Source organism: Diachasma alloeum, unplaced genomic scaffold (genome assembly GCF_001412515.2).
Source record: "Diachasma alloeum isolate Michigan unplaced genomic scaffold, Dall2.0 Dall_scaffold_00379, whole genome shotgun sequence".
Classification (NCBI taxonomy): Eukaryota; Metazoa; Arthropoda; class Insecta; order Hymenoptera; family Braconidae; genus Diachasma; species Diachasma alloeum.
In genome coordinates, this window is record NW_021680518.1 from 677,097 (window position 1) to 704,301 (window position 27,205).

Sequence of the window (27,205 nt, forward strand, 5' to 3'; positions counted from 1 at the left end):
TCTCCAATGATGGAGGGAAAGAAAAAATTTTTTTTGAATCTTTTTTCAAATTCACTTGGCACCCTTAAGGGGTTTCTTGTGTAGATCACGGGGGGCGAAAGGGGAGTCTTATTATTCTCGATCCCTAATTCATTCCGGATAATGTGTCAGACAATGTCAGATTTCGGTGAAGTATTCATGATTTAAATATGAACATTTCATGATAAAGTGAGAATTTCTTGCCACAAGAAATCGGTTTTTTCGTGTCAGAAGATGAGAAAATGACTAAAAATATTAAAAGCTTCGATTTTGAGTGAATCATGAATTAGAGACTTCCATATTGAATGAATAGAGAGTTTATGCAGAGGAAAACCTCCAGATATTAAAAAAATATAACCGTCGCTTACGCTCAATCGCTTTGAGTTCGAAATATCTTCTTTTCCTTCTGTCAAACTATTCTTGTCTTTTAAGGAATATTATCTCACTTCGAAAAAAGACATCACCTTTTCATTTAGTAACTTGCTCCTTATTTATTGTCTGATTTATTGTCGGCCGATTTATTGTCTGAAACCTACCATAAATTGATCAAATATGTACGCGATGTTTTTCACTCAAGAAATGATTTTTGTGATATTATGTCGATTTTTCTCTTAGTGTAGTTATTTTCTACTAAAGAGACACTGAGTGAGCTAAATGTAAAAAGGACAAAATTCCAAAAGATGTTTTTGTCTTAAAAATGGAAAATTTTCAATACAAAAACATGAAATTGAAAATTTCGTAACATTGTTTATTGATCTTTGTTATGACCAGTTCGATGTAAATAAAATTCCTAACCCGTCGTTCACAGTAAGACAGAGTAAATGGCTCATCTCACCTGCCAGGGTTGAATTTTCGTGACAAAACACACCACAACAACAAGAAAAACGTTGAAACTCATGTTATTAACTCACTAAACAATGGTTTCACACCCTAAAAAACTTGTTACTGACTAATTCCGGTTGTTTGTGACATGCCGAAAGCATTAGACAGCTCTCAGGTGATTACCGCAGCGTGTTGCACGATTTCACGTCAGATGGCGCGAGCGAGCGGTCGAACTTGCGCGGCACGACGGCACGAGTTTTTGTTGTTCTGCCGTTAAACATCATGTTTTCATCATTTTTTGCTTCCGCATGGAAGCTTTGTAGTCGTTCAAACTTAAGTTTAGGTTTATTTGTGTTGTATCGACCCGGTAGGATCTAAAAAGCCCAAAAATGCAATTTTTAGACCTCGTCCGTGCGTGTGTGTGCGTGTGTGTACGTTGTCACGAAGTTTTTCTTCAATTGTTCGCTAATGAATGCACGGAATTGAAGATTTTTTTCAAGTCTAGGTATGGCTGAGTCCCATCAATCGTCATTAATTAAAATTTAATTCAACGATTTCAATTTTCATCGTTTTTTTAATTTCCGAATTTTTTCGGAAATCTGTTGTCCCTTGATAACTAGGAAAAATGTTTTGATTTTATTGAATGATGGCTTAGAAAGTTTGTTTGGAGGCCCTTTTGACCGATTTCGAAGATGAAGACGATCGCAATAATCATTATTTTTATTTATTTTCAAATTTGCAAAAAATTTCTATTTTTTGAAAATCAGAATTCCGGGATATCTTTGAATATTATGCTTCAAATAAATTCAATCACTGCTTAAAATTTTTGTTTCAATACCATTAAGTCGCAGTTAAAAAATGATTGTGATGGCTATATTGGTTGATTTGAGTTTCATGATGATTGTTGAAAATTTTGAATTTTTCATGAATTTCCCTGAAAGCGAGCTTTCTGATGGTTTCTTCATACGTGTGCAGGGATAACTATAGACTGACAGTCGACGAAATTCTGGTGAGTCTTTTCTTCTAATTTTTTTTTTTATTTTTAACATGCAAAAGAATTCGATTTTTAATCGAAAAAATAGTTGTGAGCAAAGTCCACATTAATAGGTTAGGGTAAAACGGACACTTTTGACTTTTTAAAAAATGTTAATGAGGGGTTGAAATGTTGATAAAATTTAATATTTTTTTTCTTCAATACAAAGAACAATTCTTTCCCTTTGTGACGAGCCTAAACAGAGCTCAATTGATCAATTTGTTTCTGAGTTATAAATAATTAAAAAAGTCTAAAGTGTCCGTTTTACCCCACCCTCCCCTATTATTAATGATATTGAAACCTCCCACGAAGAAACGAAAAATACCTTGAGGTAATAAAAAAACCCCAAATCGAGGTGACATTATTAATAATTTATTTAAACATTTATACACCTAGAATGTTCCACAGTCTTTAATGTAGTTTCGGATAATTTTTATCAACTAGATAAAGCGTTAATGCCTAGAACGTGATTCTTCTTTCATTTCATATTTTTCACGGGGTTATCAAACGCTACCAATAGGTACCTAATAAATTCACATTTCGTTCAGTTTTTCGTCGATGAACAATCGAAATAATTATCGAATCATTTGTCCAATTACATTCATACAATGTCAGTTGTTGTCGACCGTATTATTGTATTTTATATTCAAATAATCGGTCGTGCGGTCACGTAAGACTTTGATAAAGAAATCATAAAAAAAGTCTAGTCAGTCTAGACTAGGGAAATTGATATGTTGACACCTGGATGTTTACGACAGGATCATGACGAGGATCCGCAAATGGATCGAAACGTTGGCTGATTTATGACTAGAATTTGTTTATAATTTTTTCCTCAAACCCATACGGAAAAATGTATATTCTGAAAATTATATATTTTATACATGGAATTGGCGTGATTTATGTATAAAAATTATATAAAATATAAATTTATATCCGTTTCTTTTATATTTATATAAATTTATAAATATGTAAATTTTTAATTGATATTTTATAGAATTTTTATAATATAAATGAAACGTATATAAATTCATATTTTATATACATCTCTATATATTATAAAAATTAAAATGGATTTCTGGTGATAAAAATTTGGTACTCGAAATTAAGACTCCACAATTAAGGGTCACAAGGGTCAGAATAAGGGTCATGAGGGAAAAATAAGGGTTACGAGGATAATATTAAGGGTCGTGAGGGTCAGAATAAGGGTCATAAGGGTCAGAATAAGGGACACGAGAGTCACATTAAACGTCCCAAGGGTGAAAATGGTGGTCATAAGGGCCATAAGGGTCAGAGTAAGAGTCACAAGTTCAGAATTATGGTTATGAGTGTCAGAATAAGGGTCACAACGGTCAAATTAAGGGTTACAAGGGTCAAAATAAGGTTTACGAGGATAAGATTGAGGGTCACAAGGGTCAGATTCAGGGTCGTAAGGGTCAGATTAAAGGTCACATGGGTTAGGTGTATAATAAGGGTCAGAATGAGGGTCACGAGGGTGAGATTAAAGGTCACAAGAGTCAGAACAAGGATTAGGAGGGTGATATAGGGGTCCCCTATGGGGGTTGAAGAGTGGAGCGAGCAGGATGCGCAGCCTCCTAGTCTTATATATATTCGAAGAATATATTAAATTGGCCTATATTATACATATTTTTCCGTGGGGAAAGTCTCACGTGGCCGCAAGGCCGATTATTCAAGCCCAAAATATTCATATAATTTCCATTATTGTATAATTTCTCATTATAAATTAATCCTTAATCAATCTTGACTGCAACGAGCCCTCTGGCCTTGTTTCATAATGAATATTTTTTATTGTCTCATAATGAATATGTACGTAAAATGGTCTGGTATACCGATCTTGCAATTTTTCATGCATTACGTACATTTTTTCAAGTTTTTAATCTCTCTTTTCTTACTTTTTCTCATTCGAAATCTCTCGTCTCTCGAGTAAATACAATGTCCTCGTCGTTATGATAGCCATAAATAGTTACTAGAATAATTTATATTAAAATTTCTATCTCGTATCGTACAGGAACTATAGAGGTATCTACTCGATTTTTTAAATTCTATCAGATAATTATCTTCCTTTCTTTTACATTGAATATACGATTCAACTTTGCGCCTTTTTACTCGTCGATTTATTATTGTTGGATTTTTTAGGCTTGTCAATTCAAAGATTAGCTGTAACGTCGTCTAATTGTCGGCGGGGCTCCATAATTCAATATGAAGTCCTTCGAATTTGCCAGTGACAGCAAACAAAACCCGCAAACAATTTTGTTTTCAATAGAAATAAAGTTATGCCGTTTTATATGTGCGGAAACAGGTCCTTGGTGACCGAAAACTAGGTCATTGACGGTAGTTTTGTGTATTTGTTGATGATGATTTAAAAACTTGATGTAGTACACTGAGAAAAAAAAATTTTCTATTGAGAAAAACGCGCAGGTGCGGGTAAAAAGGAATTTTTAATACAGACCCATGAGAATTTTCTAGAAAATTTCGCAGGCATTTCTGTCAAATTTTTTTTTGTGCGGAGAATTTTGACTGCTAGCTGTTGAGATAGATTTTGAGAGTTCAATCCCTCAATTGACAATCCTCAAATATTTTTTTTGAAATACAGAATACATCTATTCATGCTTATAGACACTAATACACTCAAGATTCGAAAAACTGGTACAGGATATGTTAAGAGACTGGGTATTACATGTAATCTACTGTCATTTCGTTAAAATTGGAGTTACAATTGAATATCTCAGAGAGAATTTCCTTTCCAAAATTGAAATCTGAAAAGTCAGAATTTTTTTTATCCAAATTTGTGTTATAATTTCTGTAGCACCTTTTACGTGGTCCACGTGTGACGGTCGTTTATCCCCCGTTGAGGGGTTCCTCACTCCAGGATTGAATGACGTCATGATTTTTGACTATGATTTTTACTATTTTATCTAGACGATTTCGTTGACTTTAAATTATTCAAATTAATAAATAATATTAATTATTTTTTTACTTAATTAATTAAGATTAATTAATAATTTTTGCAATTTTATCTAGACGATTTCGTTGACTTTAAATTATTCAAATTAATAAATAATATTAATTATTTTTTTACTTAATTAATTAAGATTAATTAATAATTTTTGCAATTTTATCTAGACGATTTCGTTGACTTTAAATTATTCAAATTAATAAATAATATTAATTATTTTTTAATTAATTATTCTTTTTTTAAATTATTTCATTGGTTGAGAATTGATTTCAGCCCTCGATTCTCACGTGGGGTACAAATACGAAACGCCCCAAACGTTTTTCAATAATTTTTTTAGTACTCCATTAGATAAAAACGAAATTGAGAAATTTTCAATCTAGCACGGATCAAAAAATTTAAGCGAAAAACCTAGCGAATTCGTTAGAAAATTCTATTGGATTTCTATTGAACTTTCTTTGAAAAAAGTCAATAGGATTCCATTTTTCTATATAACTTATTCGATTGAGATATTTTCTATAGAATTTCCCCGGCTTAAATTTTCCACGTTTTGTTGCTTGATTTTCTGGATGGGAAAAAAAGAAAAATAGAATGAATCAAAGCTACTCTGTACTTCGAACTTCAATGTAAAATTTAATAGAGTTGAAGTTTATTTGTTAATATTTCCTCCAACTCTAGTTTCCCTCTATAAAAAGATACCCCCACAATTCTGTTGGAAAATGCATGTTGACAATTTTATTTGACTTTTGAATAGAATCAACTTTTTCGGTTGTCCATTTTACCCCACTCTTGAGTAATTTTTTGGTTGTGGGCTTTACCAAGAAGCAATTTTTCAAAATTCGATTATTGAGAATTTTTTGAGCGTCCACTTTAGTCCATCCTATAGAAATTTATCAGGTGTCCAGATTGTCCAATGAAACAATTTCAAAAAATCTGAATTTTGAAAAAAAATCTGCGGCTGGCTGTATCTTTGACACAGCCGTAATTTTACGTGGATATGTCTGTTGTCTTCCCTGTCCTTCACTGAATATCAGTTTTTCATTTCGCACGGTCTCGTCATGATAATACGTTTTTTATAATCACGATACGATTGAATTGTTATATAAAACCAAAATTCCTAAATCAACATTCAACATTTTCATTCACAACGAAATAGTCACATACAAACCCTTGCGAATTTTAACACGGATCCTCTACAAATTTTATCTATTTCGTGCAATAATAACCAACTCACGGATCCCGCAAAATTGTAATTTATGTCTAAAAAAACCAGAGAATTTTCTCGCATTTTCTAAAAAAATCAAAACTCATTTAGAAAAATCCCGAATTTTCTAGGAGCTAAGTCCATTAAAATTTCCAGCGCTAAGTCTCTTAAAATTGTGATTTATTTCTAAAAAAACTGGAGAATTTTCTCGAATTTCTTAAAAAAATCTAAACTTTTCTAGAAAAATTTGAAATTTGCTAGAAAAATCTAGAATGATCTAGAATTACGATAGGTGGCGCCACTGCCGATAAGGAACCATAAGGACTTTTCTCCCCTAAATGCCCCCCCTAATGAAAACCCAGACACATCCACACCAAAATTTTATTTCCCAAATTCTTTGAGTGTCCATTTTACCCCGCATGTGTCATGATTTCAGGAGTGAGTAGCCCCTCGCCCCCTCGCACCTCATTTCTATATCACTAATAATAATTTTCATCGAATTGAATCGAATATAATCTCAACCTAGACCAACGACTCTAAATTACAGCTACATATTTGGTCTAATTATTTTGAACATTTGGCGACGAAATTCATTGTAAAAAAAAACATTAATAAACAATTTGCCTATTCGTCCCACTCGTTCCGAGTCAAAGCAAGCGACATGCAGTAAGCATTTTTTAAATTAAATATAGAATATATATATTCATTCAATTTTTATTAGTCACTGTGAGTGCCGAGTGCCAAGGGACTGGGCAGTTCAATTTTATTTTTTACTAACCATAATTTATATTTATAATTCAACGAACTAAACAGATTCCCTTGGCTTTATTTATCATTCCATAAACATTCCTCTTTCTGTGATTAAATTAAATTTTGAAAATATTTTAGATAGCCGGGAAAAATTTCTGCTACATAACTACAATTCGAGGCCCATTTTGCCCCGACTATGCCACTGGAGACGTTGGAAAAACCGTGTTTTCCATGTAAAAATGTACTTTAGAAATCAATGGGGCTAAATGGGCTGAGAACCAGAGTGTTTCATCAGAAAGATACCAGTGAAAAAAAAATCGAAATTAATTTTTTTTTCAAGATATCCTCACAATTCTCTCTCCACAAAAAAAATTATCAGAAAAATATTCTAAGTCATTAACCATCAACTTTCAATAATTAATTCAATAATTTAAACATATTTAATGAATCTACAAAATTAAAATGATTAAAATAATTAGAATAATCATTAAAATTGAAATTTTCTCTAATCACAGATTGAAAAATAAATTTTCAAGAAAAAAAAATCGTGATGCATTGAAACCTGCATCAATCGTATTACCACCTAGAAATAAATTAAGTACGACGATGGTACAACTACTGGCGCACGGCTGATTGAAGGTACGAGGAGGATCGAAAAAGAAAATTAAACAAAAAATAAAACCGCAAGTAATTATTTGAAAGCCCCGGCAATAACGAATAAAATAAACATTTATGCCCTTTATCGAAACCGCGCTAGTCAAGATTCTTGAAAATTTTTAATACTTTGTGTAATACTACCGACCAAATGCACGAAGGTCGACTTAGAAATGATTGGCCGATCCGCCAAGAGTCCACCACAAGTCAAAAATAAATAACGTGACTCAAAAAATCGCGCTAACTACGTTTTTATGGTTTTAACCGGCTAAGGGCCTGGAAAATATTGACTCGACACTCGAAATTGTGGGAAAAATTGTGAGAATTTAATTCGCACGGGGTTTCGAGTGTTTGAGAATCAAATTTTCGCAGGTTTTGCGCTAGAAATTTCACAAGGAGATAAACTAGGCTACGTGTGTGAGTGATGATGCATCTGGAGCTTGCGAGATGTACTTCTTCCACTGATCTTGATCTCGTCGGCGAGATCAACACCGTAGCTCGTTGATGTGTTATTCTCCTCTCCTGGAACGACAATTTAATTGTGGAATTAGAGACAAGAGTTGGTTTTAGACATTTTTTGAGGGACTAGAACAGGGGCGCGCATTATTGGCTAGTGATTTATATGTATTATTTTTAATAGATTTTTAATAGACATGTTTTCATAGCAGTAATCGTTATTTTGATTTATTTAAAAAATTTCAAAAATTTTGTATTTTTTGAAAATCAGAATTGCGGGGATATCTTTGAATATCATGCTTCAAGTGAATTTAATCGCAGCTTAAAATATTCGTTTTAGCGCAATTAAAGTAGCTCTACCCTTACGGTAAATTCAAAGGTTATTGAAAACTGCAAAATAAATTGCAGAAAACTCGATTAGATTTGGAATTCTAATTTTTTTTATCAATTTAATTATCGTTTTGGTTTTTCAAAGAAGAAATATTAAAAAATCAGGATTTAACCCAGCGTCTTATGTGAAAATGAACATTTCCATTGTAATCAAAGATTAAAATCTGAATTTTCTTTCATTAGATGTGAAAAAATCAAGAATTTTTTTGACACCTCATAAAAAATAATCCACCCTTTTGCAAACAAGTTTTATTATTTATTTATAAGAGGGAAATGTTTGAAAATGTTTGCTTCAAATGAATTCAATCGCAGCTTAAAATATTTGCTTTAGCGCAATTGAAGTAGCTCTACTCTTACGGTAAATTCAAAGATTATTGAAAACTGCAAAATAAATTGCAGAAAACTCGATTAGATTTGGAATTCTAATTTTTTCATCAATTTAATTATCGTTTTGGTTTTTCAAAGAAGAAATATTAAAAAATCAGGATTTAACCCAACGTCTTATGTGAAAATGAACATTTCCATTGTAATCAAAGATTAAAATCTGAATTTTCTTTCATTAGATGTGAAAAAATCAAGAATTTTTTTGACACCTCATAAAAAATAATCCACCCTTTTGCAAACAAGTTTTATTATTTATTTATAAGAGGGAAATGTTTGAAAATGTTTGCTTCAAATGAATTCAATCGCAGCTTAAAATATTTGCTTTAGCGCAATTGAAGTAGCTCTACTCTTACGGTAAATTCAAAGATTATTGAAAACTGCAAAATAAATTGCAGAAAACTCGATTAGATTTGGAATTCTAATTTTTTTTTCAATTTAATTATCGTTTTGGTTTTTCAAAGAAGAAATATTAAAAAATCAGGATTTAACCCAGCGTCTTATGTGAAAATGAACATTTCCATTGTAATCAAAGATTAAAATCTGAATTTTCTTTCATTAGATGTGAAAAAATCAAGAATTTTTTTGACACCTCATAAAAAATAATCCACCCTTTTGCAAACAAGTTTTATTATTTATTTATAAGAGGGAAATGTTTGAAAAAAATATCAATATTTTGCGAAATTTAATTTAGATAATACTAACTGGGTATGCATTTTTTCAAATTTTTTCTATGTAATTTAGTTGAAAAATTTAAAAACTGAAAATATCCAAAAGTACAGCGTAGCCCGTCCGAAGGGTAGAGCTACTTTAAGTCGAACTTAAAGGTGATTACGATAGCCATATTGGTTGATTTGATTTTTATAATGAGTGTTGATCATTTCGAATTTTTCATGAATTTCCCTGAAAGTGAGCTTTCTGATGGTTTCCTCAAATGTGACGTATCAAATTCATTCAAATGTGTGCAAATAAAATTTGTCTATTAACATTTTATCGAAATTCTGAGGGGAGAGATAGAACTTTAAAAAAGACAATCAGTTGTATAGAAGAAAGGGATAATAAGAATAATGGTGACGATGACATTCAACTAAGTTAAAAATCTGATAAAATTAGTTAAAAAGAAATCTCATTCAATTTAATAAAATGAAGGAAATCATGTGACCAAGAGTTAATGTTCAATTTTCAAATGAAAAATCTCGCGTTTCTTTTTATTTTCATTATCTCTCCACTCCCGGTATTAGTACAGGTATGGGAAGCGTCTCGTGAGATAAACCGTCTGCTCCGGACCCGCATAACACTAACACAAACATAGAACGAGGACTAGTTCTCAAGAACTAGGCGAGTCTCGTTTTAAACGTCAGCCACTATATTTATCTCACGACGCATACGAGATTCAGCGGTTTTTGCTACGTCAGTTCCCCTGAGTCCGGTGGAAACACTCGGGAGTGAGCTTGGAAGTCCAATTGTGGAGATCAATGAAAGTTTCTATTCATCTGTCGACTTCCCAACGTCGATTCCAGGGGCTCTAACAGTATTTTTTTCTCCTCTTAATTTTCGTATTTTCATGTTTATCGGAAGTATTTGTGGAGCTTGACGTGCGGAGATTTGAAAATCGTCGCGTTTGGGAGTCGACGGAATTTCCGGTTGAAAATACAAACTGATGATCAAATTTTCCCTTGAATGTCTGATAACATCTAATATTTTACATTCAATTTATATCCAGAAATGACAAAACTTCAGGCAAAATTAATAATTTTACTATTCATTTTTAGAAATTTTGGTTGTTTTAAGGAGAGACTACTATGAGTTTTAAAAGTCGTGGGTTATTGGAGTGAGACTTTTCATACGCTGAAGATCGATTATATAGATATGAAAACGAATAATTAGTGCAAAAAAAAATTTTTTTATTGTTCGTTTGCCCGAAAACGCTTAAAATGCCAAAAACAGTCCAGAGCCTCCAATTTTTGAGCTACAAAGGATTTTTTTTTTCAAAATTTTCGGAAAAATATGTAGAATAACAATTACGAGCTAGTTTTTTTTAATTCGCCTCTTACATGGCTAAATTTGCTTTCTTTGTATTTTTTTACACAAATAGTGAAGTTTTTAATATGGAAAAAACCGAAATCAGCTGTGTAAGAGTCGAATTTCAAAAAACTGGCTCGTAATTGTTGTTCCACACATTTTCACGAAAATTAAAAAAAAAAAAAATCTTTTGTAACTCAAAAATTGGAGGCCCTGGTGCAATTAGTGCAAAAAAAAATTTTTTTATTGTTCGTTTGCCCGAAAACGCTTAAAATGCCAAAAACAGTCCAGGGCCTCCAATTTTTGAGCTACAAAGGATTTTTTTTTTTTTAATTTTCGGAAAAATGTGTGGAACAACAATTACGGGCTAGTTTTTTTAAATTCGCCTCTTAGATGACTAAATTTGCTTTCTTTGTATTTTTTTACACAAATAGTGAACTTTTTAATATGAAAAAAACCGAAATCAGCTGTGTAAGAGTCGAATTTCAAAAAACTGGCTCGTAATTGTTGTTCCACACATTTTTCCGAAAATTTTGAAAACAAAATCTTTTGTTGCTCAAAAATTGGTGACCTTGGACTGTTTTTAGCATTTTAAGCGTTTTCGGACAAACGAACAATGAAAATTTTTTTTTGCACTAATTATTCGTTTTCAAATCTATATAATCGCTCTTCAACGTATGAAAAGTCTCACTCCAATAACCCACGACTTTTGAAACTCACAGTAGTCTCCCCTTAATGAAATAATTTCTACATTGAGGAAGAAAAAATGTTCTTGAACAAATGTTGTTCGAACCGAAAAAAAATTATTATAACATTATTATTTTAACAAGAGCAATTTCCCACTTTCTATTTCGATCTTCATTTTGAGGAAAAAATATAAAAAAATATGTGACCAATTTTTTTATATTTTTTTCCTCAATTCATCTCCTTATATTCATCTTTATAAAATTCTCGACATTAAGTCCTCTTTCTACTCAACTTCATTGATTAAATTGTAAGAAGAAAAAAGAAAGAAGAAGAATTAACTCTTGATGTTTATCGGCGTTCAATCTTCACTATTACATCATTAAAAGACGATCAAATTATAATGACACGATAATAAATTATTCAGATTGGAAGCGGAGGGTGTGCCCGCCCCCAGATGTACGATAAACTGTGAGGCAACTTCATATTTTACATTTTTAATTCTGAGAATCAAAAAGAGAAGTTGAAGAAGCGAGAACGCCGTGTTTGAAGTGTGAGGACCTCGCTCTCACGTGTGAAGCGAATTTTAGTATCCCTCCAAATGATGAAGCACGCGATGAAGCGGCTGTTTCTTATTCCAATTCGCATAAATCTTGATTAATGTACGATTATATCCTCATAAAATTCAGCTGCAACATTTATTAAATCCCCTGCTATTAATAATAAAAAACATTTTCGTTGTGACTAAGATGAACGATGAAAATTTAATCACGAGAACAATGTTTATTTTTTCATTAATCTTGAAGAGAAAAAACTTGACTCATGACAGTTTCATTTTGGATATTTCCTCCTACACTGACAGAATGATTCATTTATTCCAAACGAGATTCATTAACTATTCACGAATGGTAGAGTTGAATATGACCAAATGAATATTCGTTAATAGTTAACGAATGGTTCACTTGAATGGCGAAAGTCAAGTCAAACACGGCTCCTCAAATATACATTCGTTAACTATTAACGAATGAACATTTGGTGGGACCGAATAGACCCTAATCTCCAACCAAAATCCATTCGTTAAAATAACAAATCCGTTCTATCAGTGTAGCTTTTTGGTACCTCGCAGCAGCTCTTCATTTTGTTTACATTTTATTTTAGTCGGGCATGTGTTCGGGATTTTTTCACCTGCATAAACTTAAATACACTCATTTGTTTGCGACGAAGGTGTCGGGAAATACCCGATAATTTTGGAGCTCTTAGGGTATTGCTACTGATTATTTTCCCCAATCGGATTTCGACCAATCAGAAAGATTGATTCGCAGTATTTGAGGCTACCCGACAGTTTAATTTCGAATATTTCCCCCTAGCTTTTCAATATTTCGCAGTAGTTCTTCAATTTTTTAATCTGATTATTTTTGGTAATCGGATCTGGCCTTCCCTGGGCCAATCAGAGTTCAGTATTCAATAACATGAAGTACTTCCCAATTAAAATTACAGCGGTTATTTCCCCCTAGCTTTTGATTATTTCCCTGTAGATTTTGATAATTTCCCTCCAGCTCTGCAATTGTTTCTCTAACCAAATAACTGTCAAATATTATCCTGTGGAGTGAAAGAAAGTCATGAAGAAAGTCAAAATGAGTCGGTTTGGGAAGGATCCGATTACCAAAAATAATCCGTCGAATACCACTCGACCTCCAAAATTAATCGGACAGTTCCCTCATGTTTTCCTGCGTATCAACGATCGGGAGAAGTTTTGCACAAAAATCCCTCGCGCTGAGCACTCGGGATTTTAATCGGCAAAACTTCTCCCTCTCATTGCTACGCAACAAAACAATCGGGAAATATCCGATAATTTTGGAGGTCTCGTGGTATTACTACTGATTATTTTTCCAACCCAAATATCGGGCAATATAATTGGCCCCTTCGACATCACGTGGTACAAGCTACAGGGTTTTCAACTGATAATTTTTTGATAATTTTTTCTGGTAGTTGCTATATAGAAAACAAAACATCATGCAGTCGAATTAACCCCTCGTCAAACTGACAGATTGAATTCAATTGTGGTAATCCGAGGATTTTTATTCGAAATGAGTGTTAATTATCCAATTTTCGTTTCTCAATTGTGAGTTTCGTCTCATGGTCCAATTATATTGCCCAACATTTGAATTGGAAAAATAATCCCCCGAATACCACACGAGCTTCAAAATTAATCGAGCATTTTCCTCAAGGTTCTCTGCATACAAACGAAGTCGTCAATTTTTCAGGAAAAATCACTCGTGCTTCGCACTCGAAATTTTTTAACCTGAAAAACTTGACTCCTTCGTTTGTTTGCAACGAGCCTATCGGAAAATACCCGATAATTTTGAAGCTCTTGTGGTATTACAAGTGAATATTTCGCAGTAGCTCTTCATTTTTTCGGCTCATTTCAGACAGAATCTTATATTTGACAGTCTATGGAAATCGGCTTATTCTATTAACATAATTTGTTTAAATCTTCCCCAATTCACCTCCTGATGTTGTCCACTGCACTCTGCTTGGCCAAAATCCGATTGGGAAAAATAATCCGACAAATACCCCTCGAGATTCAAAATTAATCGGGTATTTCCCTCAAGCTCCCCTGCAAACAAACCGTCGTGCCAAGTTTTGCAGAAAATTTCACACCCTCATTTGTTTGCAACGAAGCTATCAGGAAATACCCGATAATTTTGAAGCTCTTGGGGTACTACGACGACTTCAAGTGAATCGCGATATGATTTTATGACTGCAATGGACTTCGAATGATTTCATAGATTCGACATTAGTGATTTCAGAGGCCTGAAGTAAATGAAATCACTATGAATAAAGTTCGCGGCATTCTCTTACAACACATTCATTAATTTTAAATGACTTCGGCATGATTTCAAGAATTCAGCGTTTTTGGAAATGATTTCAGTGAGTGGCCCCTCGGGTTCATTCATAAGTTCATCAAAAGTTCATCGTTCAGATACTCCTGAACGCGTTGGTCAATTCTCTGTTAAAATGTCTCTTGAAATGTTTTTTTGTTAATTTTTAATTAATCAATGTGAGGATAATTAAGTAAAATTTACCGTAAAACGATGCATCATGGGAATCACATGGTCCAGCGTGTCGTGTTTCCAGGACGAAACCCGTGACGCATGCATCCTTGACGATGTGACACCAACTTGGATAGGTGATGTTATTTGTTGCGCACAGCAGTGAATTATTCGGCGAATCACGATCCCAGTCTCTTTCGCGGTGTCTGTCTCGTTTGCGTTCGCGGATTCTCTCGCGTTTCCGGGGACATCTGTAGGTACATGTGACACACCGTGGACGTCCCGAGTTCATCTCTGTCAGACAGGTTTGGCCCTCGCGACAACGTATTGTTGTGCAATCTGCGTTTGCTGAAAAAGTAAATTCAGAGGATGAACCCACAGTACGCAGGAAATTCTGTACACTGTTAAAAAAATTTGTCTGACTTTTCCGTGCCAAATGCCGGAAATTTTCATCGTGTTTCAATTCCACTGAAATTTCAGGAAATCTTGTCATTGGAAATTCAGAATTTCGTGGAAAAATCAAACAGAACTGTAAATTTCCGGTCTTTTTTTTCGAAAAAGTAACTTTTTCATGATGAAAAATATCGTTCGATACTCGTGGGAAATGTGTTTTTTGGCTCGTGGGAGGTTTATAGCACGGCCCGAAGGCGAGTGATATGATCCCACGAGAAAAAACTCTTTTCCGCACTCGTAACGAAATGTATTATTACAGCTCTCAAGAATGGTCCGATTGCCTTAATCTTCAGAGAAAAATTTGTAGCAAGAATTCTGTTGCTCCCAGAGAATCTTTTCTTCTATGAGTGAATTAGAAACATTTTTTCACATGAAATTAAGTCTCAATTCAATATCTAGTTCATTCGAGCGAATTTATCAATTTAATCCAATAAAAGAAATTTTCCTCTCATTCCGAATCAGTTCAACGCACGATAGAAGACCTCCACGTGGTCATTGACACACATGAGGATGTCACTGTGTCAAGGACTTGAGAAATAACCATAAAGAGGGGGTGCGAGGGGGTTCTCACTGTAACTCAGGTTATTCCCCCCATTTCCGTCAACACAGCCGTCATCCCACATCGAATTACGCACCCAACTATAATAGTCTTATTTAACCGACTCTCAGGCCATTGAAAAAAATCATAAGAAGTGAGCAGAGTTCACTGAACCCTCTACCCTGCCGTCAAAATATAAATATGTCCCACCACGTGTCAATTATAATTTTCGTTTGGACGTTTAGAATCAAAATGAATTCAATTCAGTTGGTCATCTATTTTGATTGTCGAAAATAAGCAGAACTCTGGGTGCTAATTGAAAACATCCTCTGGTGTATTTTCTTCTCAGTAGTTTAGTCAACTAGTGAGGAAATTTAATTTGTAAATTATTCAATTATTGTGTGGACTTGGGAAATCAGTGCAACAACATTCAGAGAAAATACCAATGCCGAGGCTAACAGTCATGGGTAAATATCAGGCATTTTTTCCAATTAAATGAACTTAAAAATTACTCTTGCCACAATCTTTTATAGTTTGAAAAAAAAAANCTACGACGACTTCAAGTGAATCGCGATATGATTTTATGACTGCAATGGAATTCGAATGATTTCATAGATTCGACATTAGTGATTTCAGAGGCCTGAAGTAAATGAAATCACTATGAATAAAGTTCGCGGCATTCTCTTACAACACATTCATTAATTTTAAATGACTTCGGCATGATTTCAAGAATTCAGCGTTTTTGGAAATGATTTCAGTGAGTGGCCCCTCGGGTTCATTCATAAGTTCATCAAAAGTTCATCGTTCAGATACTCCTGAACGCGTTGGTCAATTCTCTGTTAAAATGTCTCTTGAAATGTTTTTTTGTTAATTTTTAATTAATCAATGTGAGGATAATTAAGTAAAATTTACCGTAAAACGATGCATCATGGGAATCACATGGTCCAGCGTGTCGTGTTTCCAGGACGAAACCCGTGACGCATGCATCCTTGACGATGTGACACCAACTTGGATAGGTGATGTTATTTGTTGCGCACAGCAGTGAATTATTCGGCGAATCACGATCCCAGTCTCTTTCGCGGTGTCTGTCTCGTTTGCGTTCGCGGATTCTCTCGCGTTTCCGGGGACATCTGTAGGTACATGTGACACACCGTGGACGTCCCGAGTTCATCTCTGTCAGACAGGTTTGGCCCTCGCGACAACGTATTGTTGTGCAATCTGCGTTTGCTGAAAAAGTAAATTCAGAGGATGAACCCACAGTACGCAGGAAATTCTGTACACTGTTAAAAAAATTTGTCTGACTTTTCCGTGCCAAATGCCGGAAATTTTCATCGTGTTTCAATTCCACTGAAATTTCAGGAAATCTTGTCATTGGAAATTCAGAATTTCGTGGAAAAATCAAACAGAACTGTAAATTTCCGGTCTTTTTTTTCGAAAAAGTAACTTTTTCATGATGAAAAATATCGTTCGATACTCGTGGGAAATGTGTTTTTTGGCTCGTGGGAGGTTTATAGCACGGCCCGAAGGCGAGTGATATGATCCCACGAGAAAAAACTCTTTTCCGCACTCGTAACGAAATGTATTATTACAGCTCTCAAGAATGGTCCGATTGCCTTAATCTTCAGAGAAAAATTTGTAGCAAGAATTCTGTTGCTCCCAGAGAATCTTTTCTTCTATGAGTGAATTAGAAACATTTTTTCACATGAAATTAAGTCTCAATTCAATATCTAGTTCATTCGAGCGAATTTATCAATTTAATCCAATAAAAGAAATTTTCCTCTCATTCCGAATCAGTTCAACGCACGATAGAAGACCTCCACGTGGTCATTGACACACATGAGGATGTCACTGTGTCAAGGACTTGAGAAATAACCATAAAGAGGGGGTGCGAGGGGGTTCTCACTGTAACTCAGGTTATTCCCCCCATTTCCGTCAACACAGCCGTCATCCCACATCGAATTACGCACCCAACTATAATAGTCTTATTTAACCGACTCTCAGGCCATTGAAAAAAATCATAAGAAGTGAGCAGAGTTCACTGAACCCTCTACCCTGCCGTCAAAATATAAATATGTCCCACCACGTGTCAATTATAATTTTCGTTTGGACGTTTAGAATCAAAATGAATTCAATTCAGTTGGTCATCTATTTTGATTGTCGAAAATAAGCAGAACTCTGGGTGCTAATTGAAAACATCCTCTGGTGTATTTTCTTCTCAGTAGTTTAGTCAACTAGTGAGGAAATTTAATTTGTAAATTATTCAATTATTGTGTGGACTTGGGAAATCAGTGCAACAACATTCAGAGAAAATACCAATGCCGAGGCTAACAGTCATGGGTAAATATCAGGCATTTTTTCCAATTAAATGAACTTAAAAATTACTCTTGCCACAATCTTTTATAGTTTGAAAAAAAAAAAATCTCTGTAGCTGAAAAATTGGAGGCCCTGGACTATTATTATTATTATTATTATTATTATTATTATTATTATTATTATTAGTAATACCCCAAGAGCTTCAAAATTGTCGGGTATTTTCCCGATAGCTTAGTTGCAAACAAATGAGGGTGTGTCAAGTTTTGCAGGTTAAAAAATCCCGAGCGCTTGCGCGACGGATTTTTCTGCAAAACTTGGCACGATGGTTTGTTTGCAGGGGAGCTTCAGGGAAATACCCGATTAATTTTGAATCTCGAGGGGTATTTGTCGGATTATTTTTCCCAATCAGATTTTGGCCAAGCAGAGTGCAGTGGACAACATCAAAAGGTGAATTGGGGAAGATTTGAGCAAATTATGTTAATAGTATAACCCGATTTCTATAGACTGTCAAATATAAGATTCTGTCTGAAATGAACGGAAAAAATGAAGAGCTACTGCGAAATATTCAAAAGGTAGGAGGAAATATCCGAAATTAAACTGCCGGGTAGCCTCAAATACTGCGCTCTGATTGGTCGAAATCCGATTGGGAAAAATAATCATTATAATTTTTTTTTGCATCAATTATTCCTTTTCGGGCATATATAATCGATCTTCAATGTATGAGGAGTCGGATTCTAATAGCCCACGACTTTTAAAACTCATAGTACACGTATGAAAAAGTTGTATAGAAATTCTGTAATTTCCGTATATGATATTCGGATATTTCTATACGAATATTTTCTATATGAATTATTTCTATACATAAATTTTGGTTTTCATACGAAAGATGTCTAAACGCTCCAGAGAAAAACGTAGAGAAATGTCGCAACCCCATACGAAATGTTTCTACACTGATAGAACGGATTAGTTATTGTTGACGAATGGATTTTGGTTGGAGGTTAGGGTCTATTCGGTCCCACAAAATGTTCATTCGTTAATAGTTATCGAATGTATATTTGAGGAGCTGTGTTTGACTTGACTTTCGCCATTCAAGTGAACCATTCGTTAACTGTTAACGAATATTCATTTGGTCATATTCAACTCTACCATTCGTTAATAGTTAACGAATCTCGTTTGGAATAAATGAATCATTATCTATCAGTGTATACATGTGGCATTGTGTCGTATAGGATCAAACCTATAGAAATCGTATCGAAATAATTTGTGTAAAAAATATCCGTATGGAAATTCTATACGCACGGAGAGAAATTTTCTACAAAAATTCTAGTATGATTACTGGAAAAAATCACAATCTACCAGCTGTGAAAAATTCTAGTGCTGTTAAGGTAAAATTTCTTGGTATTTCTGGTAAAATTTCTGGGGATTTTTGTGAAATTTTCACAGGCATACTGGAAAAAATTCACGTTTTCCCAATAAAATTTCCCGTGCTAGCACTAGAATTTGTCTAAAAAATTTCTCTCCGTGCGCAATCCATATAGAAAATTTCTATACGATTTTTTAATACGTGAGTCTCCCCTTACTCTTCAAAATTTAGTGTATGTTTAACCTAGCCTACCGCATACAATTTTTTTTCAGTGGTAAATTCTAAAATCAACATTTCCCGCTTCACAGGAGCGCACAACGCTCCCATACACCTTATCAGTGTTAATTATCAACCTCAGTAAATCAGCAAATATCAACTTGCCCCTGAAACGGTACCTTGACTCTGCACTGGAGCCAAAACCCAAATAAAAATCGTATCATTTCCATATAATTCAGGACTCAAATGTCAATGCCAATTAAAGCGCCACACAGAGCCTATCCTTCGCCTAATTATCCTTCTAGAGGACGGACACATCTATTATGTATGTACAAACTAATTGAATGGACTGGAAAAATATCGTACAAACAACATCTAAGGCCTTTTGTTTATCCATTCAGCCTGCTCGCCATATACTTTTTCATTTTAATTAAATCCATTCGTTACTTTGTGCATGCGATTAGGCACATGCAGAATAAATAAACAGAATTTATTTACTCATCCTTTTTTTATCCCATGTGATTACCGATACGATAAAATACGATAACGGAACCACGCACCAGCGCCTTATTCAGCGCACACATGTACATAATGGGGGATAGAATAGGCTGGCGGTGAAGGGGGGGAGGGGGCAGTTGTGTTTTGTGCGCAGTCTGCTGAAATCAAAGGAGCGTGATGGTCTCTAGAACCGCGGTATGCGATAATTGGTTATATACTCTAGGCATTGACTGCATACCCATGTCACATTTCACCTTCGTCCGCACCCAGTATGAATCATTGGGGTTAATGTATGCTTCTTGTTGGGGTTTTACAAATTCATGGAAATTATTTCGTTATTACTGTTTGCGTTAGTTTTTGCGTTAGTTTTTGGATTTTTCGGGCTGTCTAGAGATGCAAAGTGACCGTCATTTTTTAGATCGCGTCATATGACCAAAAAATGACGGTCTTGTGACGGTCATGTGACGCACAAATTTTTTAACTACAAATCAGTAGCGAAGCGGTAAACCGGTTTAAGTCGATTTAGACTATTGGTCAGTTTTTAATGAATATCTCGGAACCTAAGGAACATGGAAATTTTTTTGTAATAGCGTTTTTTGTAGCTCTCAATTCGCTCTGCAAAAAAGGTTATAACGAAAATTTCGCTATTTCTCTTGAATTCGGAGATATTCCTCGAAAACTCAGCGAAGAGCTAAGTCGACTTAAACCGGTTTACCGCTTCGCTACTGAAATGATTGTCACAAATCATTTGTAACCAAATTGTTGTCAAACCATTTATATAGTTGCATAATAACGGTCATAACTAATTTCCAATTTGTAACGGTCATAAATAACACAAAATAGTTTCATCTATATGGATGGAAAAAAACGTGATTTCCATTTCAAAATGCGGATTAGGCCAATACAAAAGGAATTCAACTGAAAATTGACCGAGAAGAAAATAAAGTTTCATCTATATAGATGAAAAATGACTGTCATTTTTTCTTGACAAGTTGTGACGGTCACGGAAGGGGGAGGGGGAATTGTGACAGCCGTCATGAACGCCTCGTCATGTGACCATCAATGACGGTCACATGACCGTCATATGACGGGTCATGTGACGCATTTGCATCTCTAGCTGTGTCAAGAGTGAACAGGTCAATCGCTGGACGGTTAACCTTTAAGGTAGCTCTACCCTTACAGAAAATTCAAAGATTATTGAAAACTGCAAAAAATTGCAGAAAACTCAATTAGATTCGGAATTGCAATTTTTTTCTCAATTTAATTAGCATTTTGATTTTTCAAAGAAATGTTTAAAAATCAGGATTTAACCCAGTGTCTTATGTGAAGGGGGGAATTGTGACAGCCGTCATAAACGCCTCGTCATGTGACCGTCATTGACGGGTCATGTGACGCATTTGCATCTCTAGCTGTGTCAAGAGTGAACAGGTCAATCGCTGGACGGTTAACCTTTAAGGTAGCTCTACCCTTACAGAAAATTCAAAGATTATTGAAAACTGCAAAAAATTGCAGAAAACTCAATTAGATTCGGAATTGCAATTTTTTTCTCAATTTAATTAGCATTTTGATTTTTCAAAGAAATGTTTAAAAATCAGGATTTAACCCAGTGTCTTATGTGAAGGGGGGAATTGTGACAGCCGTCATAAACGCCTCGTCATGTGACCGTCATTGACGGGTCATGTGACGCATTTGCATCTCTAGCTGTGTCAAGAGTGAACAGGTCAATCGCTGGACGGTTAACCTTTAAGGTAGCTCTACCCTTACAGAAAATTCAAAGATTATTGAAAACTGCAAAAAATTGCAGAAAACTCAATTAGATTCGGAATTGTAATTTTTTTCTCAATTTAATTAGCATTTTGATTTTTCAAAGAAGAAATGTTTAAAAATCAGGATTTAACCCAGTGTCTTATGTGAAAATCAACATTTCCATTGTAATCAAAGATTAAAATCTGAATTTTATTTCATTAGATGTGGAAAAATCAGGAATTTTTTGGCACCTCATAAAAAATAATCCATCGTTTTGTAAACAAGTTTTATTACTTATTTATAAGAGGGAATTGTTTGAAAAAATATCAATATTTTGCGAAATTTAATTTTGATAATAATGACTGGGTACCGACGGCGGTGGCTGTGTGGTTAGAGTGTGGGATTGGCATGCGGGAGACCCGGGTTCGATTCCCGGCTGGGGGGGCCAAAATTTGTGACACTCTAAATCTCACGGTTTCATTGTCGAGCAGGAGTCTCGCAAGAGACGACTGTACCTGGGCAGGTTTTTCCTTCAAATGTTTTCCCTTGTCCTTCGGCAAATGCGGTACAGGGNTGCAACAAACATTTTTTCACGAGTTACGAACAATATTTTTCATCACAATGTGGCGGAAATTGGACCTTTAGGCACGCGGAGCGTGCCGAAATGTTCACTTTTCGTCACAGCGTGATGAAAAAATTTATTTATTTAATGACTGGGTATGAATTTTTTCAAATTGTTTCCATGCAATTCAGTTGAAAAATTTAAGAACTGGAATATCCAAAGGTACAGCGTAGCCCTGCCGAAGGGTAGGGCTTTTCTGGTGAATATGAGTTTGCAATCAAAAACCTTAAATTTCACAAAACCCGACTGCAAAAAAAATTCTCGAATCCAAATCACTCGAACAATTTCCCAAAATATCATTCTCCCAAATTGCCCCCAACTCCACCCAAAATCGCCGCGGAAAATTCCCCACCTTCCAACCCCCGCCCCCCCTCCAAACAAAAAAAAAATCAAGCAGACATGTAAAAAAATTAAGTGAAACCTTCTTAAGACGTTTGCGTTTTAAACGGTGGTGGGCCATTGAACCTTGTGTGTTGAGAAGAGAATCGGTGAGAGAAAACTCGTGGTTAAACGAGCGAGACAGACAATGTCTGGTGTATCGTGTGTGTTGGCTGATACGATAAGAGAAGACTGAGTGAGAGAAAAAAGAAAGAGGGGAAAAAAGGAGGGAAAAAAATAAATAAAGATGAAAAATATTTTAAAAGGCAGACGGGAAGTGAAGGAGGATGAAGAATATATTGAGGTGGCTAGGGTACGACAGCGATATAACACAATGCAGCGATGCATCATTTGAGAAGGTGGGAAAGAGACTGGCGGTGGCGGAGGGGGGGGGGTGAAGAGGGAGTGATGGGGATACCCGAGGCAAAACTGAGTGACAGCAAAAAATAACAAATCGGTGAAGTTTCGCGGTGGGAGTGGGAGGAGGAGGTGGTATGCCATAATATCCTTTCAGACGGCGGGTGGAAATGGGTGGGGTGGGGGGGGGNCGGTAATTTATGACCTATTACAATTGCCGGGATCGTGTTGGTGCAGCTGTGATTAATCGACTGACAACCGAGTGGAATCGATAGCCAACGTATAACGAGAGTTTTTCGAGATTAAAGGTGGGAGGGGCGGGTGTTACGCGAAGTTCTTGGGATCGGGTCAAGGTGTATCCCTAGAACACACGTTTTTTTGGCGAGATTGTCCCCATGTTTTTCAGGGATAATGTTCATGATAATCCGTAGATACTGAAGAAAGTGCTAAGTAGCTGTACTGGATAGTTGAGAAGATGGTGAATAATGGAGTGCGGGCTTCTAACACGCGAGACGTACACTGTTAGAGATTTTTTGGAATTTCATGGAAGGTATTGTAGTAAATCTGATGAGAGGGACGTGGAAGCGAATTTAGACAAGTTTTCACTTTTTCCATATACTTTTGAGAGTTCTGAATAGCCCGTCGCTTAAATCATTGGAATCAACGCTCACCCGGGTAAAAAATTCGATTTTGGCGAAAGTCGACTTTCCCCGGGAAAAACGGAAAATCTGACTCTTTGAAAATCGGAAAATTTTTTTTTTCAGTTTTTACTTTTTCTACATACTTTTGAGAGTTCTGAATAGCCCGTCGCTTAAATAGGTGGAATCAACGTTCACCCGGGAAAAAAATTCGATTTTGGCGAAAGTCGACTTTCCCCCGGGAAAAACGGAAAATCTGACCCTTTGAAAATTTGAAAAAAAAAACTTTTTCAGTTTTCACTTTTGCCACATATTTTTGAGAGTTCTGAATAGCCCGTGGCATAAATAGTTGGAATCAACGTTCACTCGACTAAAAAATTCAATTTTGGCGAAAGTCGACTTTCCCCTTGGAAAAATCGAAGATCTGACACTTTGGCCCTCGTGACCCTCGTGACCCTTTGACCGACTTTCCCCCTGAAAAAATCCAAGATCTGACCCTTTGGCTCAGGGTGAAATTTTTTTTTTCAGTTTTCACTTTTTCCACATATTTTTGAGAGTTCTGAATAGCCCGTCGCTTAAATAGTTGGACTCAACGTTCACCCGGCTAAAAAATTCGATTTTGGCGAATGTCCACTTTCCCCCTGAAAAAACCGAAAATCTGACCTTTTGGCTCCGGGTGAAAAAAAAAATTGTATTTCGACATTGTCGCGCCTCCGGGGGTTTCATTGGCATCATAATTGTTAGAAAATACAGAATCAACCTTCACTTGGTGAAAAAATTCAATTTTGGCGTAAATCGACTTTCACCCTGACCCTTGACCCACGTGAAAATGGAAATTTTTTTTTCGTCTTTTCTGTCACCTCCAAGGGTTTCATTGGCATCACGGGGGTCAATAAATACAGAATCAACGTTCACTATTTTTTATTTAAACACCGCTTGCAAACGGAGAGATGAGGGTGACTAAAATATATTCTGCGACCCTCTCTTCTCGTTGGCTACAAATTTCAACCCTCCGCATACATGCCTTCCCCTCCACCCCCTCATGAAATCCCGAGGTCTCGGTAGTATAGAGGAAGACTTCTCAGGGCCGAAAAGAACTGAGCATTCGAAAGGTCTCCGGAAAACTACGTCGCAGAACTGATTAGAAATTACCAGGTCAATCTAGGTCTGGAGAGATTTCGAAAGACCTGTGTACGTCCAATCGGAACCAAGCCCTCGACTCGGGAAGCGAGTCAGACGAAAACTGTGGCCGTTATGGAACGAAAGAGGGCAAAATGCCGCCAGTCACTTGATTGAAAACGTCACATCGTCAAAAAATTTCGCATGACTTTCCTGTGTTGAATTCCGAAAATGTTTATCAATTGCCATTTCCACTGAACTTTGCGGAAATTCAGTAGGTGCTGAAGAATCCAGAATTCCATTGATTTTGTAATGAGTCGATCAGAAAACACCTGGAAGCTTTCGATTCCAGCTCAATTATCCTTCAATCCCCTATTTTTTCCACCCGGAAAAATGTAAAGTTTAGTAGTTCTGGATATTCATTCATGAAAAATGCAATTACGTCTCGATCCCCTACGCCTTCGATCCCTATCACCAAAAATTCAACTAAGTCATTTTTACTCTCGATGCAACTCCACGTTCCGCAGCAATATTTACGCTTATCTTTGGGTACCGCATTCGCACCTCCTTATTATTATTATCTTCACCATCTCTTCAAGAATATTTACACTGCGACACCTCCATCCGCGGCTCTGCGGATTGTTTACTTATTTACTCGAATACCGAGACGCTTTATGTACAATGCTCTTGGTCCCCAGTGTCCGGTCTCCAGCACCCCCACTCCACCCAGAGAAAGACGTGTTAATAAAAAAATGGAAGCAAACAATTCTTCTTTTCTTCTAATTTTTCCTCATTTTTTCACTCTTATATTTCCTTCGGGAAGTGGGATATCCTATTACGGGGACAGTCTTTACAATGGCGTGAATTTTCTGAAAGTTTACATTTCAATTAATCAGAACAAGGAACATATAATAAAAATTGTTCTGAAGGAATGAGTCAAAATTACCGGAAAGAAAATTCAAATTGATGGACTGAGTCGACGGATGTGACTTGATATGAGTTGAATTGAATCATGAATTGAATGGAATGTCACTATAAAATGTGCAGGCGAACATAGTGACTTGATTGATTGAATTTATATTCTTGAAATCAAGTATCTCAGCGACTTGAATCAAGCATCAATTTGACTTGGATCAAGTATTTGTCGGTTTAAATCAAGAATCAAGTAATCAAGTAACTTTCAGGTATGAATCCGGTTATTTGTACTTGAATCAAGTTGGTGATGACTTGGGATCTTTTCTTTTTCTATTTGGCATCAATTTGACTTGGATCAAGTATTTGTCGGTTTAAATCAAGAATAAAGTAATCAAGTGAGTAACAGAATAAAGTAATCAGGGATGAATCCGGTTATTTGTACTTGAATCAAGTAGATGACAACTTGGGATTTTTTTCTTTTTGGCATCACTTTGACTTGGATCAAGCATTTGTCGGTTTAAATCAAGAATCAAGTAATCAAGTAAGCAACTTTCAGTGACGAATCCGTTTATTTGTACTTGAATCAAGTAGGTGACGACTTGGGATCTTTTCTTTTTCTTTTTGGCATCAATTTGACTTGGATCAAGTATTTGTCGGTTTAAATCAAGTAAGCAACTTTCAGGGATGTTTCCGGTTATTTGTACTTAAATCGAGTAGGGGACGACTTGAGATCTTTTCGTTTCAAATAATCCCATTTCTTGTTCACAACAAGTTTAAAATCCGCATTGCTTCTGTTGTAGTCACTCTGCTTGAAACAGAGATAAGAAATTCCTGAATCAATTCGAGAGATCCAACTTGATTTGAGTCGGACTGAACCAGGTCGGAAATCAAGTTATTTGATGCCATAGCGACTTGATTCTGATCGAGTCGGACTTCACTCAAGTAAATTCTGCGACTTGATTCAAATATTATCGATTCTACGCCTCCACTCAATTCGACTTGAATTAATCATCAATTTGAGTGGGATTTAGGATTTATCGATTAGTCTGTAGAATTTTTCACAGCCAGTGGATTCCAATTTTTCCAGTGCTAGCACTAGAATTCTTCTCAAAATTTTCTCCCCGTGTACTTGATTCATCATCACATTTCCTTTTGATGCGGTTTGACCCACTTGGACAGACTACCAAAAAACGAAAAGGGGGTAAAACCGACTGGGCGCGCGCCTCTGCATTATGAGTGTCGACAGGGATGCAGAGAAGAGCGGATGAAAAATTATAAAAATAAGCAACAACAGCCAACAATCTCTTCGGAAAAAAAAAATAAATAAATAACCGTCTGGGTGTTGGGCGAGCGGGTACAAGCCAGACGCCACAGCTAGTGTATGCCAGCATGCAGCACTCTTTTGCTGTTTGTGAGGCTGTCCGCGCGGGGCCCCTTTGGCATATACCCTACCCTTCACCGCTCTGCGTCTCGTCGAGTGCATACACACCGGTAGACTCCCCAGAGGTACCCTCTCTTGATCTTTTCCTCAGTACCTTCGGCACTCAGTATAAAACGTATAACATTCGGCGAATACCTGGTCCGCGGTGGGGGGAGGGGGGGGGTAGAGTT

The 27,205-nt window shown here is 35.8% G+C and overlaps 1 protein-coding gene across 1 annotated transcript in view; it reads right to left on the reverse strand.

Moving 5' to 3' along the window:
* The window catches only part of LOC107041761, a 55,155-nt gene that overhangs the window by 3,877 nt on the left and 24,073 nt on the right, over positions 1–27,205 (reverse strand). The window contains exons 6-8 of the mRNA XM_029126378.1: positions 16,342–16,656; positions 7,906–7,974; positions 6,079–6,104 (exon numbers count right to left, since the gene is read on the reverse strand). Of these exons, the coding sequence (XP_028982211.1) occupies positions 6,079–6,104; positions 7,906–7,974; positions 16,342–16,656 (410 nt within the window). The remainder of the gene's footprint in view (positions 1–6,078; positions 6,105–7,905; positions 7,975–16,341; positions 16,657–27,205) is intronic.